This window comes from Schistosoma mansoni, chromosome W (assembly GCF_000237925.1).
Source record: "Schistosoma mansoni strain Puerto Rico chromosome W, complete genome".
NCBI lineage: Eukaryota > Metazoa > Platyhelminthes > Trematoda > Strigeidida > Schistosomatidae > Schistosoma > Schistosoma mansoni.
This window is the reverse complement of record NC_031502.1, coordinates 33,719,299-33,735,998: the sequence shown is the minus strand read 5'-3', so window position 1 is coordinate 33,735,998 and position 16,700 is coordinate 33,719,299. Positions and strand designations below refer to the sequence as shown.

At 35.1% G+C, this 16,700-nt stretch overlaps 2 protein-coding genes across 2 annotated transcripts; both read right to left on the bottom strand.

Annotated features, from left to right (window-relative positions):
- Nucleotides 1-4,475: 4,475 nt before the first annotated feature.
- Smp_157890 (serine/threonine kinase) lies at nt 4,476-15,215 on the bottom strand (the record flags this gene model as incomplete). Its single annotated transcript, XM_018789448.1, has 6 exons — nt 4,476-4,754; nt 5,015-5,555; nt 7,755-8,167; nt 8,315-8,410; nt 11,686-12,338; nt 15,128-15,215. 6 exons carry the CDS (start codon nt 15,213-15,215, stop codon nt 4,476-4,478), a joined length of 2,070 nt encoding a protein of 689 aa, XP_018654891.1.
- On the bottom strand, nt 9,726-11,543 carry Smp_125240 (hypothetical protein; the record flags this gene model as incomplete). Its single annotated transcript, XM_018789449.1, has 2 exons — nt 11,113-11,543; nt 9,726-10,787 (listed from the first exon to the last, which is right to left on the bottom strand). The coding sequence occupies exons 1-2, from the start codon at nt 11,539-11,541 to the stop codon at nt 9,726-9,728; spliced, it is 1,491 nt and encodes a 496-aa protein (XP_018654892.1). The 5' UTR covers nt 11,542-11,543.
- Nucleotides 15,216-16,700: the final 1,485 nt, after the last annotated feature.

Genomic DNA, 16,700 nt, shown 5'->3' with positions numbered 1-16,700 from the left:
AGTGATATCCGCTAGTAAGGTAAACCATAAGGTCAGGGAGAAACAATTGATCTCGGCAGTATCTACCGCACTGTTAGATGCTCGAAAACTCATCCCACCTGGCTCTGTACATAACAAAGAGCGGACTCAGCTTAAGCGAAGGTTAATAAGAAGCCTACGCAATGATCGTGAACAGTGGTGGGTAGCGAAAGCAAGAGAGATGGAAAAGGCAGCGGCAATAGGTAACAGCAGACAGATATTCAGACTGATTAAAGAAACCGGCATTAGGAACCCAAGTATCAGTGAAACCATCTCAGATAAAGATGGGCATATCATTCATTCTCAATCCAGGAGATTGGATCGATGGGCAGAACACTTTAGGGATCAGTTCAACTGGCCTTCAGCCACACTTCAGTTACCCACGATCCCCAGTCGTCCTGAATGGCAAATTGAGGTAAGTCCCCCAACTCTCTACGAGGTTGAAAAAGCTATAGGAAATCTAAAGCGAGGGAGAGCCGCAGGCCCTGACAGGTTTACCCCTGAGATTCTTAAGGATGGTGGTCCAGTACTAGCAACGAGATTGACTGAGGTCTTAGGTAGAATCTGGGAACTGGACGTAATTCCATCTGACTGGTCCCAATCACTGATTGTGCCAGTCTATAAGAAAGGACAAAAGTCCTCCTGTGACAATCACAGAGGGATCAGTTTGACTAATATAGTGTCTAAAATATTAGCTTCAATAATACTTGGACGCCTAACCAAAGCTCGTGAAGAGCAGACTAGAGAAAACCAGGCTGGTTTCCGACCTGGATGTGGTTGCATAGACCAGATATTCACTCTACGTCAGGTCCTAGAACATAGACATACATTCAGACGTCCCAAAATCATAGTATTTCTTGACCTTAAGGCGGCATTTGACTCCATTGATCGTGAGGTTCTATGGCAGTATTTGTCACTGAAAGGAGAACCAAAGAAGTACATTAACCTCATAAAGGCTCTCTACTCGAACACAACTGGTCGAGTTAGAGCCTATGGTGAACTGTCATCAGAAGTGGTTACCTCAAGTGGTGTTCGTCAGGGCTGTTCACTCTCCCCATTCCTGTTTAACTTTGTCGTTGACATGCTTTTAGAGATATCACATTCATCATCCCAATCTCCTGGAGTTCAACTTTTACCGGGATGCTCACTTGTTGACTTAGAATATGCCGATGACATAGTTCTATTTGGTGAAGACGCTGACAAAATGCAGTCTTCTGACCACTATAAGCAACAATGCAGGCATGTTCGGGATGCGATTCTCTCCCTCGAAGTGCAAAATGTTACTTCAGGATTGGGTTGCATCGACACCTGAACTAATGATAGGGAGTGAAGTAGTTGAGCGTGTTGACAGCTTCACTTATCTTGGGAGTCTCATCAGCCCTTGTGGTCTGGTGTGTGACGAAATCTCAGCACGGATACAGAAGGCTCGTCTAGCTTCCGCCAACTTGCGTCATTTATGGCGTTGGCGAGATGTCCGTCTAGCAACCAAAGGACGGGTTTACTGTGCAGCAGTCCGTTCCGTCCTACTTTATGGTAGTGAAACATGGCCGATAAGAGTAGAGGATATTCGTAGGCTACTAGTGTTCGATCATAGGTGTCTTCGAAGCATTGCTCGTATATCCTGGGACCACCGGGTAAGTAATGCAGATGTTAGGAAACGGGTACTAGGTAAGGATGGCAAATCGATTGACGAAGTAGTGAAACTTCATCAGTTGAGATGGCTGGGACATGTGTTACGTATGCCCAACCACCGACTGCCCCGACATGCAATGTTTCATGATGTAGAAGTAGGTTGGAAGAAAGCTAGGGGCGGCCAGACCAAAACGTGGCATAAATCCATGAAGTCACTGACAAGTGGACTGAGCCATGTTGGTAGGTGTAGACTACCTGGTTGGGATTCGCGAGATGATAGCAACCGATGGTTAGAGACCTTGAATGACATGGCTCAAAATTGTTTGCAATGGCGAAGGTGCATCCACTATTTGTGTTCTACCAAATTCTAATCTTCTGAATTCTTCGTGTCCTTATCTTTTTTCTCTTTCCAAATTTATTTCACCGTATTATACTCCTTCAATAACATCTTCAAACCCTTATCTTTCACATAATACTTATACTTTTACTACTTCTACCAATATGGGATTTGAATCGACTTCATCTCTGTGCTAATATGGTATGGCAACTCGAACTGATGTACGTACGTACGAAGTTCTACGTTGTAACTGACTGACTAATGAAATGCATTACCAAACCAGATATATTCCTGGTTCCAGAACACTGGGATCGTGAATATAAAAGAAATGATGGATTACTTAAATTTATATAACTCTAGTTGACAAGTTACGATGCAATAAAATATGAAATAGGAAAATTTGTTGAACGTAGGGAAATCGACTGACGTTAAAATAAAGGAAGCAAAAGTAATATTTAGTCAACAAACATATTGATTTTATACGACTGAAGCATAAAATTCTGAAATCGATCGGCAGACAACTATCACACAACATACCGATACTTGCAATGAGCTGACTAGATAGGTAAATAAAACGTCTGTCTCATAAATCCGTGAATTAGATAAAGCAAGGAAGATTTTTATTTCACGAAGTATAAACATATTTTTCTTGTTTACCTTAACAAAGCAGATAGTTTACACAACTGCGAAACCTATCAACTCTGTGCATTCTCAAAACATATAGGATTATTGAAATTATGACCCGATATAAACGAGACTACCATTGGAAACATGGAAGCACTGGATGCATGCTTTGTTATATTATGGGACTGGTCGGCAGTGGGTCAGCGATCCGTTGATGAAACTCAGGACCTTCGGTTTCGCGTGTGAACGCTTAACCTCTGGACCACAGAACCGAAACTCAATTGTGTTTATGTCTAACTTCAATCAATCCACGGAATTGCGCAACCATCTTCCATAACTCCATGCTGACATGTAAAATTAATTTAATGAAGAAAACTGAACCAGGTTGTTAAACAGTACTTCTTAAATTCAGTAACATTTGTACAACCAATCTTGAGAATCTTACTCCTGTTTCCATTAAGTAGGTACATAATCAATAAAACTTCCTAAAAGTTTATCATTTACTTGACTATATCAACTGGTAGTGCAGTGATGACGAAAAAGCTTAGACGACGGTGAAATGAACACAAAAATAGCAATAAACGGTGAAACTAAGTAACTTCTCAACAGCTCCCCTCAACTCCACGCCTTTAAAACACAACCAATGATAAAAATCAGTCACAGATGAAAGAAATCTTTATAAATTGATCGCACGAGCATACAATATATATATATATATATATATATATATATATATATATATATATATATATATATGAGATGAAAAACTTGAAATCAGGGAGTTAATAATAATATAGCAGATAGAAATAAATTTGAGAGAAGAGCCAATGAACAATGGTAGAAGAATATAAATAAATAAACTGGTAAATAATGAATTTCTCAATTTCCTTGGTTACATAACGTTTGGAAAAGTACAGCAAATTATGTAACAATAAAGCCAAGACGAATTAACGATACATTTTAGAAAAAGACTAAAACATAAGTGCGTATATTGTGTAACCAATCAACAAAAAAGCCAATCACAATAAAGAAACAAAGAAAACAAGTGTAACTTAAGAGAACTGTACAAATTAACTAGTTGGTGAATAGGTTTAGCAACATATGTTTATATAGACAAAGAAAAGCTTTTGATTGCATAGACCCACATACACATAAGTAAGTAAGTTTTATGTGCATACTCTCTTTAAAAAAGAAATCCATAAATAAATTGATCAGTTTATGAAAAGATATGGTAGAGAAAAGAAAGGAAGACACGATCACAAGTTATGGTAATTGTCATAAACGAAGAAAAACACAATACTGATACCATGGATACCGTTAAAAAAATGTAACTGGCTTCAATAACAATTGTATTATTACAACAAACACGAGTGTATTGTATTACAAGGAATGTGGGGCATAGTGAAGCTATCATATAATATATGATCAACTTCAATACGAACAAATTGTAATACTATATGATAGATGAAAATTTTATTGAGATATGTAATGTATGAATAAAGTAACAATAATATTAATTATTCATTAAATAATAGAGAAAATAACTATAACGACCAAGGCAATACAACAAAAGGTGAATTGAATAAAGAGAAATATGAACAGAGATACATGAAATTTAACAAGTTAATAATAACCGGGAAAATCGAATTACATTGAAAAATTGTAACAAGTTTCCCCATGAGTATAATTTCGAATCCCAGTGGTACTCAGAAAAAAATATATATATGTATAACAATCACAGTATTTCAATTTGTTCGATTCCATCTCAAATGATCGGGATGATGGTTGAATAAACGTAAATTTGGACAAAAAAATAGAAGGAAAAAGACATCTTGCCATCGAAATACTAGAAATTCAACACTGGTTAATAATTCTTGGATTTTTCATCACTACTTTCAGCTGGACTTTTTGGTGAAGTTACATGTTGAACGGCAAATCGATGACTATGCCTACGTAGTTTAACTTGACCTGATGATACTAAAGCATTTGCTTGAATTGAAAATTTATCAGAGTCCATCTTTTGAACAACAGTCTGTGGTGGCGGTGGGGTAAAAGCAGGAGTTTGAATTGATGCAGACAAATTGTTGTTGGAATTTTGAAGGTTAGGTACAACGGAACTAACAGTTCGAGTATCATTTGAAATCTAAAACAAAGAGTGAAAAAATTTCAAATTTTCAAACAAGAAACAACATTGGAGTAAACAAACAGTATATTTTTATATGAAATTAATGACTACTCTATATGATAGTTTTGCTTTATATACGGAAGCAATTCCAGGTTTGAATATGAAATAGTTACCAGGTAAGTGCTACTAAGGCTACAGTCGATAATCTCATTTCTTTATTGATCGACAAACACAAACTAAGTGCACAAAATTAGGTATTGGATAGAATATTAACTTACTTTAGCGTGTCGAATAGGATCGCTGTGTCTACATTGGGACCCATTTGAATTTTGTGTGATAAATGTAGATTTAGGTGCTTGTTGACGGGCGAACGTCATTTTCACTGATGAGTTATCCAAATTCGAATTGAGGAACTGAGTAGCCGAATGATAGGAAGCCCGTAGGCTACCAAAACGTCCCTGTTGAAATGGATTTAGAGATGAATGAGAAGAATCACAAGGTCGAGGAACTGACGCAGCAGATGAACTACCAGAACCCGGAGAACTATGTGAAGATAAGTCTCCACCTGAACACCAACCAGAAGAGAACGAAGAACCAGAAAAACTTGAAGTGACAGTTAATGATGGTCTATGGGAACTGAATACATTTTGTTTCTGAAAATGATCAGACCTGGGACTTTGATGAGGTGAACTGTAAGGGATTGTATTGCGAGGGGAATACACTGCGGGACTATTCGTTAATGACATATCATCAGGTGTGGAAAACATAGCTCGATGTTGTCGTTCACTCAACTGACGAATAAGAGGTTTCTCAAGGGATCTAAAGAGATAAAATTGAAGCCAACGTTTGATGAATTACGAACAGAATATGTAAAAGGGGTTTTAATAACACTACACACTCATACAAATTTAAGTTTCATTATATTTCTCTTAGTTAAAGTAAGAAGGTAATTACTAAGACAAGTTAAACTAAGTTAGTTACAACTCTGTAGAGATAGAGATTGAATTAGTTCACCCATTTTCTCAGATATTTTATAGAAATTGTGAGCATTGGAAAACTCCGCCTAGAGCCCTTTCAAAGCTACTTCGGTTCCGAAATTGGACAAAGGAGAAGGATTGGCCATCAGGTTAGCGATTTCGTCCCGTAGAAAAGAACCCTGACAAAAAGCGGTAACCCCAGTTGGGGGCCTATGCTCCATGAGAGGGAACAGGTGTAATGAAGTACTAGAAATTGGCAGCTAAGTAAACAAAAATTATTTCCATTTACCAGTATCGACATCACATTAAAAATCATGTATGAAAATTGATTGATCGATTGTCTGAAAGTTGAATGTATTTTCCTTCTCATTTGCAGTATATACAGTCGTCAATAAAAAAATAGTCCATATAACAAACGTTACCAAATGTTACACTTTAATTTATCATAAACAGTATGCCATTCAGATAAAAACAACAGTTTTGCAGTAAAATAAGTACTAAAATTCTAATAATTAGCGATATAATGACTATAAGAATACATTGAAATATAAATCATCACAGGTAACTGTTACATTTTCTACCTGATTACAGCGGAATACGGTATACAACTATCGGTCATCGAAAGTGTAGAACCCCAAAGTCGCAAATCAAAAGACGGAAGAAACAAGGGAAGTGGTTATTAGGTAGAAGTAAAAAATGTACAGAAAAACGGGGGTATTCATAGTTTTTAGTATTGGCTATCCAGCTTATCTGCAAGTAAAAAAATTGTGCAATTGTCCAATCATAGCACGTATGTTAATATTCTAGAAAGTTCTGTTAGGTTCTGGACTGGACAAAATCTTTTCGGCTCCTTCAAAACCTCTGGAGGCCCCGTCGTACCCTTTGAAGCCGTCCTGACAGTAAATTCGCTTGACGTTAGAGAGTTCGACTTGAAATATTAAAGCTTAAAAGAATATTTATTAACTGAAATGTTCTCACTTTCATCAGAAAGATGAATCAATGATATCAGTGCTTATGATAAGGCCCTAAAAATAAGTAGTCAATTCATTTGACCTGTATCACAAAGCTTTTTTGACTCCTGAGCTTTTTAATTCTCCAACTCTATTCACAAGTTCATGATTCATCGTACTCTATAAACTCCAACTGTAAATCAATGGAGTTATGCAGTTACGTTTTGCATAAATGTCCGTTTTCTATAATTTGAGAAGAAGCGAAAGCCTGTTCAATAAACCTTCTTGTACGTTCAAAAACTGACTGAATTTAGTTAGTTTGTTATTTTAGAGCTACAGATTACTCTAGACAAACTGAACTTTATTTAATCATCGTAAGAGAAGTTGGGTTCTTTATTATCATATTAACCGAACAAATTAGTTAAAAGCACAAATCTACGGAAACGATTTCATAATCCGAAAACTGATTTACCACCTGCATTAGCTCAACTATTAATTCCTGACTACCATTTTGAAGAATAGGTCTGTTAGTAGGAGTCAAAGGGGTTAATGTCAGCTGTCTGTTCATAATATTACAAGATCGGCAACTAAAGTATGGTAGTTGGGCAAGCTGAGTGATTTCCCAGTGTCATATATGACATGAGAGTTAACTCTTCGAATTGATTTCTACTACGCGAAAATAGTAGTTGGCAATCGAATAGCTCCGGGTGTCAATCTACTTAGCTTAAGTCACACTTAACTATTTCATACCATTACATAGACCTTTGTTTAACTTTCATTTTAACATCTTCCACCACTCATTGAGGTCGAAGTTGCTAGAAATAATATTGATGCATTGCTTTATTTTCAAAATGAACACCAAAGATAATGAGACACTGAAGCAACATTTGTGTTTGGAAAGCAAGAAAAATACTTTAATTTCTGTCAAGTTAGAACGCTATGCTGCAAATAGATACATATAGTATCGCTGACGAGGAGAAAGAATGAAAGTTTTTTTATATACAGGATAAGTTCAAAACTGGTCGGTCACTGCTGGTTTCATGAGAGGTATACAAAAAAGTCAACTTTAACTGCATAGAAATTAAACCTACCTACGATGTGCTGGAAAAAACATAATATTGTTTTGAGAGATTGAGTTAGAGCTTATAGGGTGTGTAGAGGTTTGACCTAGAGAAATACCAAATCGTTGAGCAGCAACAGAAGCATAGGTTTGAGCAGATCCTTTAGAACATGTTACTGGCTGACAATAACAATTCTTCGATTTATCCATATATGCATTGTTCGGTATTGAATCTGACTGATGAATACAACAATTTAAATTGGTATCTGGTTGTACATGTTGAACTTTAGATTCGTAAGCTCCATTATTTAAATGACGATGACGGGCTTCTCTAATTGTCAAACGTCGAGTTATGCGTTTAGCAACTTCATCAGTGTGCCTTGAATTACTTGATGCACATACTGAAGCATATGATTTACCGTCAAAAGGTAGTGATGAAACATCCTTGGATATTATTTCGGGAGAATTAGAATGGCAACTCATCAAGGGATTACATGGTGTACATGTGTGTTTATCTGGAATTTGACTTGAGTATCTTGTAGTGTTATTATTATTATTATTATTATTATTCAGTAGATGAGCTGAAGTAACACGTGGTACAAGACGACCAGAAGAACGATATGGTCCATCAGAACGAATAAATGTTTGACTAATAGGAGTTGCATGAAGACGTAGAGTAGTCCCACTCTAGATATTTTGTTTTAGTTATAATGAAAAAAGAAATGACGGAACGGACAACCGATTAATAATTGCATATTTTGTGGAATGCTACAAAACGCATTATTATTACTACTGATAAAATGATTTTAAATAGGTCCAAATGAGAAAATAGATCACACACACTTAGCATTGGTAAAGATATACATAAAAAGTTAAATATACCACAGATATTAAATAATTGAAGGGTATTTGATCAAGTAAACTCCATATAAATTAATTGACATGAATCTTTGATTTAATTAGTCAGAAATTCCAAAACTATTTAACCAATACTATGCATAATGATCTTTAAACATTAAGACTAATATCCCATATTAAAAAAAATTCTCTTAAGATGTAAGTCAGTTTTCAATGTAGCATAACAGGTATATTTATTAAAAACACTTTTTGATATACGATCAATTAATTTTCCATTTAAAATAAAGATAACTGATTAACTGAAATCAAATGATTGGAAACACAAACACTGTGAATTACAGTTTAGTGGCCCGTGATCGGACTCCAAGTAGATCGTATGAATGATTGCTGTCGAAATATACATCCTGACTACTCTCGTATATTATTATCGACTTAATCCGCGTTAGTGAATATAACGGAATTAAATAAGCCGACTACGAGTATAGATTTTGAATATGTATATTTCATGCACTCAATGATTTGATTGGCCTGTCCAGAATCTAGGATAAGTTATATGAACTTAATATAATAACCGACACTATAATAGTATGACACGGATTAAAGTAACTAACACGATTCAAAACATATTTGTGATACTTTGTGGTCAGGATATCATTATTTGTGAAATTGAGAAATATGTTCATATTTCTTCGATTAAAATACTTTTCATACGATATTAAGAGAATTGACCATTTCTCATGAATATATAAACTTTCAAAATGAGAACTATTTGTTAATATTAACTTATTTTATAGATTTATGTTTTAGATAACTACAGAAAGATAGCTATGAGGTGGAAGGTATTGATTTCTTTTCTAATAAACTTGCATACTTAGAAGCAACTTCATTAAATACGACGTCGAATTGAAGGTGATGAGAACCTATCTTTAGTTTTATTTTGTTCCCAACATTAGTAATAAGGTACTTTAGAGTACAAGCTTCTTAAAATAAATTGCTAGGTGTTTAGTACTGTCTTAACTGCATTGGTTCTTTACAGTATATCCTAATAATGGTATTCATGCAATAATTGTGAAAAACCTCGTTTTGTTGACTTACGCTTAAAAAAGCTATCAGTGATTAGCATTAAAAAACATCAATACGTTGATTAATCATAAATTACCTGTAAAATTAGCTTCACAACATCTGTATGATACATTCCGATTGTCGATACATCGTTAACGCTTAGAATTAAATCAGCTTCTTTTAGGCCGGCTTTAGCTGCTGGACCATGAGGCACAACTCCAAGTACAAGATGATGCAATGTATATGCATCTGATAGACCAAAAAATACTCGAATAGCTCGGAAAACGAAACCAAAGCCTTGTTTACCTTTATTGATTATGATTGCTTGGCGAGGAATTCCAAGTGTATAAGGCATGAAAGGTCGCAAAGAAGGAGGTTTGTGACCCACAGGAGAAACTGGGAGATGTATAATACGTGAGGGATTGTTGAAAAGCAAGGGTCCAGATGAGGATGGCGAATGAGAGCAATACATATCTGATTTGGTTGCAGAAGTTCCACTACTTTGACAGAGTACAGGTGATGTACTTTTAAATGACATAAACGGACGAGGAGTATGTTGGTAAGGACAGACATTCAAATGTTCTTCATCTGGTTTTAAATCAACATTAAGAAACCATGGACCTTTATGTAAAGCAGAATCATGCTCACTTATAGGAGAGAATAATGATTGTGTATGAGGAGTTAGGTGGGGAGTGATGGTTGTCAGTGAAAGTGAGGATTTAGATGAAGATGAACTTGAAGTCGATGAATGAGAAGCCGTGTGACTAGCAAAATGTTCAGAGTTAGGGCAATTTATGGACATTGGTGAAGGTTTTTCAATGGGTTCAGAAGAGACAAGAGTAATAGGTTGATAAATTGTTGGTTCATCTTCTCTTGTAGAGTTTCCAGGAAAGCGGATGCTCGAATCATTTTGAAACAGCTCTAAACTAGAATTAGAATCCGATTCTGAAGATTTCGAATGTTTACTAGCATCAGGAATAACATAAAATTTATCTGACTCTTTGACGTTTAACAGGATGGGAGTAGCACTTTCAGTACTAGTGTGAGTGATTGAGGGGATAACAACGCTTGGGTTAACGATTTCAGAACAGAACTGGTCACATTTGAAAGATTCAGGAGCACTTGGTATATCAGATGACTGAAACTAAAAATAACGGAAAAATATGTTAAAAACTGGGTTTTTTCCATATCAATCAGATTAAAATGCATGATATACAATTAGATATTGACATTTACTATAGAATGTCTATTTAAATAAGTTGGACAAACACTAGAAAGAATAATTATAATGAGAATGGAGATTATTAGTCGACTTATCCGAGAACAAAGTAATTTTTTATTTAGCCGGCTTGTGTTTATTTAGACTATATGTCAAACGTACCACCCAGCCTAATAGGGAACAGATATCAAGTAAATATATGAAAAATTCGATTACATAGTAGTGATAAGATAGTAATAGAAGTACTTACATTTGATGAATTAGTGTTACTTTGGAAATTATTCAATGAATGGTCAGAAATTCTATTTTGTTTATTTGTAATTGACTGTTGTTCAACTGGAGCAAATTTACAGTTTCCTTTAGGAAGTTCGGGATTCCCACGCTTAATATTAAAATTATTGGATGATGCCAGATTGATGCGAGGAGACGATGTATGAAGCGGATTCTTTTCACTGACAGGATCGACATCGTTAGAGTTCAAACTCGTATTGGAGTTGTTGCGAAGTTCATTCATTCTAGCTTGTTCCAAAACAACAGAGAAACGAGGTGAATATGAAGAAAAATAATGAAATGTACGTGAGTCATCAGTGATGTTCTGATTGTCACTGTGGTCATCATCACTAACTTCCGATTTAGTAACGTCTATATTCAATTTTTCTAATTTAATTCCGGAAGTCATAGACTGTTGACTATGGATGCTATTCTCACTTAATAACTTTGAGCACGTAGAGTTTTCTATAGTGCTAGAGGTTAATGATAAGTTTTGCAATATGTGTAAAGCATTACGACTTGCAACAGATTCCGCAGTTAAAGTAGATGTTACCAAATCGTGTTCAATCTTCTCAGAATCATATTTTTGTTGGCATAAAGACCGCTGAGAACTAGAACTGCTTAGCTCTGAATGTATAAATGACTGTGGGGTGTTTATAGGTGAATCACGGATGCTTCGACTTTTGGAACGAGACTTAAATGACCGAAGAAACAAATTATTACTATCCCCCAAACTGTGACTACGTTTATGTTCAGCAGCTTGTTGTTTAGCACGTCCAAGACGAGAAGCTGCAGGTCGCCGGATGATATTCGTTAGACTTTGATCGGCAGAAGAATTAAAGCTGAAATTTCGGGAAACTGACAAATGAGGTGCAGGGGAAGATCTATTGCTATATACAGCATAATCCATAGGAATATATACATCTTCATCGTTTTCCACATCATGTTTGTAACGATCAGTACGCGGATCAAAATACGAAGTGTCTTCATCATGTTCAAGTTGAGGTACAAAAGTCGCTTTTTGTCTCAATAAGTTTTTCCAATCTACTGCACCAGGACCAGAGAAGAATACGGTTTCTTTAACTTCGGACGAACCCCCGATAGTCCCAAGACGAAGTAGAGGATCTCGCTCAAGAAGCCTAGTTATTAGATCCACAGCTGGTGGGGTGACTTTCCATTCTTCTTCTTCAGGCCAATCGATTGGTGCTAAAAACACGACAAAAAGAGAAGAATGATTCACTTCAAACACCTACAGAACCCTTTCACAGTTCAGTACAAAGTATAGTCATTGTGCAATGTTACTTAAACATGTAAAACACAATAATTTTTAAAGATTCACGTTGTAATACGCATTGGTCATGGAAATATCGTGATATAAACATACTTTCGAGAAACTACATAGAATATTCTGATATATCAAATACTTTACTGACTTACAAAATGTAGAATCTTTAATTTAGTGACTAATACCGAATAATCTCATTAATCGCCAAAAAAGGGTACATAAAAATTACTGAAATTACTGAGTTATTTATGGAAATGTTAGTAGTAATATTGTACTTAGTGAGCGCTTAAAATGATTATTCCGCTAATTTTGAGATCACTTGATGTTATTTAAATGAGTCAATATATGCCATTCTATGGTGGCAGCTTTTTTCAATTCATTAATTTAAGAATGATAACAGGATAAAATTGAAACACCTTAACAGGATATTTTAACATTTTATGAATTTATCAAATATTTAATTATAAAAATGAGTGGTAGATATTATTATATATGTTCAGTGTACAACTGAATGAGTCCGAGTGAACTTTAACAATATCTTGAAATCAGTACACGGGAGATTGTTGCATTCAACAGTTTATATCACGAACTGACCTTAGATAAGTACTGAAAAACAAGAAGCACTGAGTGGCTGTTTCCTCCTGCTATGGAACTTTTCAGAAGACATTATTCACGACCTTAGAGATAATTTCCGAAATCCTAGTGAAAAGCCATAACCAGTGGAGCTTGAACATGTCTGGTGTCAGGAAGCTACTCAACAACAACACAAATCCATTGAAGTTAGGTACATAAACCGTTAGATCTCAGCTCAGAGTTTTAAAGGTTAATCGGTTGTCAGGAAACGTAAGGGTTCTGGGTTCACTGCCCCGGTGGAGTTGTGAATGCACACAAATGAGTAGCCCCATATTAGGACAAAATAGCGGTTATCCAAATAATTTTAGTTATCGATACAAACTATAAATCGCCCTAAAAATTTAACAGGTATTTGATAGCTATTACAACTAGATATGTAATTACTGTATAACTAGAATCCGTTAGTCATACACCCGGCACAGGTGTACACCAGACTAGAGCTGAGAGATGACATTATCTAGGTAAATAGTATGAGGTAATAGTATTAATAGTAATGGAAAAGATTAGGGGTCAAAGATACAGCTCGAGAAAATATGGATGAAAGAAATAAACAAATTTATAAAGTAATTTAGGAACTTATGATCAAGGAGTGAACAAACAGTGAATGCATCTGTGCAATTGTGAATGATTCTCAACCATGTTACTCAATATATCAAACCACTTGTTACGATAATTATGATGATACCAACCAGGTGATTTGAACTTACCTACATGGCTTACTCCAGCAGTCAGTGTTTTCATGGACAGTTGCAAAGGCTTGGTCACCTCTAGCTATCTTCCAACATCATTCGTCGAGGTAATAGGTGAATCATTGTACGTGTTACATGTTCTAACTATATCGGCCTGTAAAGATGCACTACCTCATCAATTGATTTACCATCTTCATCTAGTACCCTGCGTCCAACCCCAGAATCCCTAAACCCAGTAGTCCTGGAATATACGAGAAATGTTTCCAATACTAGCAACCTACGATTATAATTCTCCATTTTTAAGGACTATTAATCACAGCCACAAAGTATAACGGAGCAAACTGCTGCGCAGTATACACGTTCTTAAGTTGGGATGGATATCTCCCCCTACACAGCAAGTGAAACAAGTTGACAAATACCAACCGAGCTTTTTAACTTCATACCGAGATTTGACCAGACACCATTTAGATGAGTCTTATCTATTGTTACGAGGAGTGAAAATAAAAAAAAGTTCTAATTAATATTCAGTATATGTTACAACTAAGAATATACGTATTCAATACAAATCGGATTAGCTCATACGTGTATAAACAGTAATACGTCTAATCACCTCCTAAATCAGTTTAAAAAAAACGTTCATTAGTGTGTAAGCTCAGCTAAATGAATTTAGTTCATTGACTTTGATAATATATACATGGATGAAGATTTAAAATTAGATAATGGTGTAATCTATATAATTTGTTTAAATTCTATGGAAAAAAACAATTTCGCCAATGTATTTGAACATCTACCATTGAATATCCGTAAAGCGGAACACAGTGCAATTTATACAAAACAAAAATCAATTGCATTTCACTTTACCCAAATATAAAAAACATTTTACTTAAAGTAATTTTGAAATAAAGTTCTTTCATGTTTTTTTATTTAAAAATTTCTGATATACAAAGAAAAAAAACCAATTAACCTACAGGTCATGCATCATTAAAACAATCAAGTATATGCATATAAATATGTATATATATATGTACGTGTAAATATGTAAAATATGCGCGTGTCTGCACGAGACATAAGGCATGAGGCAAAAAATAAATCAAAACTTGAATTTTAAAAAAAAACAAAATATGCACAAGGTGAGAAATCATTATTTTTTTTAAAAAAATCGATTACCAATTGTGTCCGAAAAATAAGGGTGCCTAACAAGACGATTATCGATCGTAAAAAACATGTGGTAATTTCGCGAATAGCTTGTTTTTTACATAATATAAGAAAAGAATGATGGATGAAAGCAGAGGAGAAAAAAAACACTATTTGTGACATTTTTGTTCGTCGGTTGTCCTGGAATTTTGATTAGCTAACTAATTATACATATATTTATAAATAATATATACCTGTTACAATATTATCGAAAAGTTCTTCTATAGTGGCACCACAAAACGGGACGCATCCTACGAGAAATTCGTATAACATAATTCCCATTGACCACCAATCCACTGGTTTACCTAGTAGATTTTAAAAAAGTTGGTAAATTGAAATTTGACGAGTAAATATGTGAAGGTAAGATGTATGAACAATTAAAATCTGCATAGATATCTTCAGGAACTATGATATAGTTTAGAGGTTAGATCTCTGAACATGCGAAAAACATTGATTAGCCAGTAAATCATATTACCTATCCAAGCATGTTGTTTGTCGATGACACTAATAGACTGTAAAGAACAGATTATACGAATTTAAATTTGATTAAACCCAAAAGACACATGTCTTACACGGTTTAAATGTTCCTCTTTCAAGTAGTTTAATGCACTGCTACCTCGACTAAATGATTGACAATAAAGTAGTTAGATAGCTGAGCTAATGTGTTGTGAAAATGGTACTATATTTTGATATAGTTTTACTTTTAAAATTTCTTAATTCTACTTCTGTTATTACTAATCCTTTCCTTTTGTAGTCTTCATCAAGGGTGAAAAAAATTCAAGTGTTCCACATTTACTAGATGTCAGACGGAAGTTTCGTACTGAACATACAGATTACTACTAAATCAAAGGTATAACATTTCATTTAGTTATAGTTATTAGACACAACTTGAATGTACTTCATATACTTGTAACTAATTCGATATTTAACAAAGACTTTTAGATTTACTTGAATACGTGCAAGATTAAAACAAATGCAAACTACCACTACTAGTAATTCTAATAAGTAACATAGACTTAAAATGATAACTAACTGTTATAAACGCATGTATGCCGTCGCCAATTGTTATAAACGTAGAGAGAGAGAGAGAGGATGCTGGTTATAACTTTAGGGGTTTCTGGTTATAACAGTCCTTTTACTTCTTACACGTATGTGGGACGTTAATTTATCTTAGACGAATATCTACACTAGATTCCCACCCAGTGTCTATTCTACAGGACTTCAACAGAACTCAGATCAAGAACACAATATTAGCCTGACTATAACGTCAATATATTTCACACCAAAACCCGACACATGGAACAGTCAATAAGTCTCAATAAGTCCATACATAATAAGGATAGGGAAATATATATATAACACATAACACCTGTCATCCCCTCTAATGTCTGACTCATCGAGACAACCAATCATTGACATTCTCGCCCACACATCACCTCCCTCGCGAAGTTCGATCGTATGATTTCACTTTGGGGTCTATTTGAAAAAATTTCGTTTGTTTCCGTTTCCTGAATGACCTTCGTCTAACTTCTGATTCTAGATCATTTTTTCTCATTTCAACTTGTGGTGGTGGTGGTGGAATGTCAAACGTATCACATAATACTTCCATTGGTAATGGTTTGAGTTTAGATGACTCATAAACACATTTTCTATCTCGCAGTTGATTTACATGTCTAATAATTAGTGTATTTTCGACCATCACTTCATATAATACTGTACCACGTCGTTTTTTTATAAACCCAAAAATCCATTTTGGCTTGCCAGGCC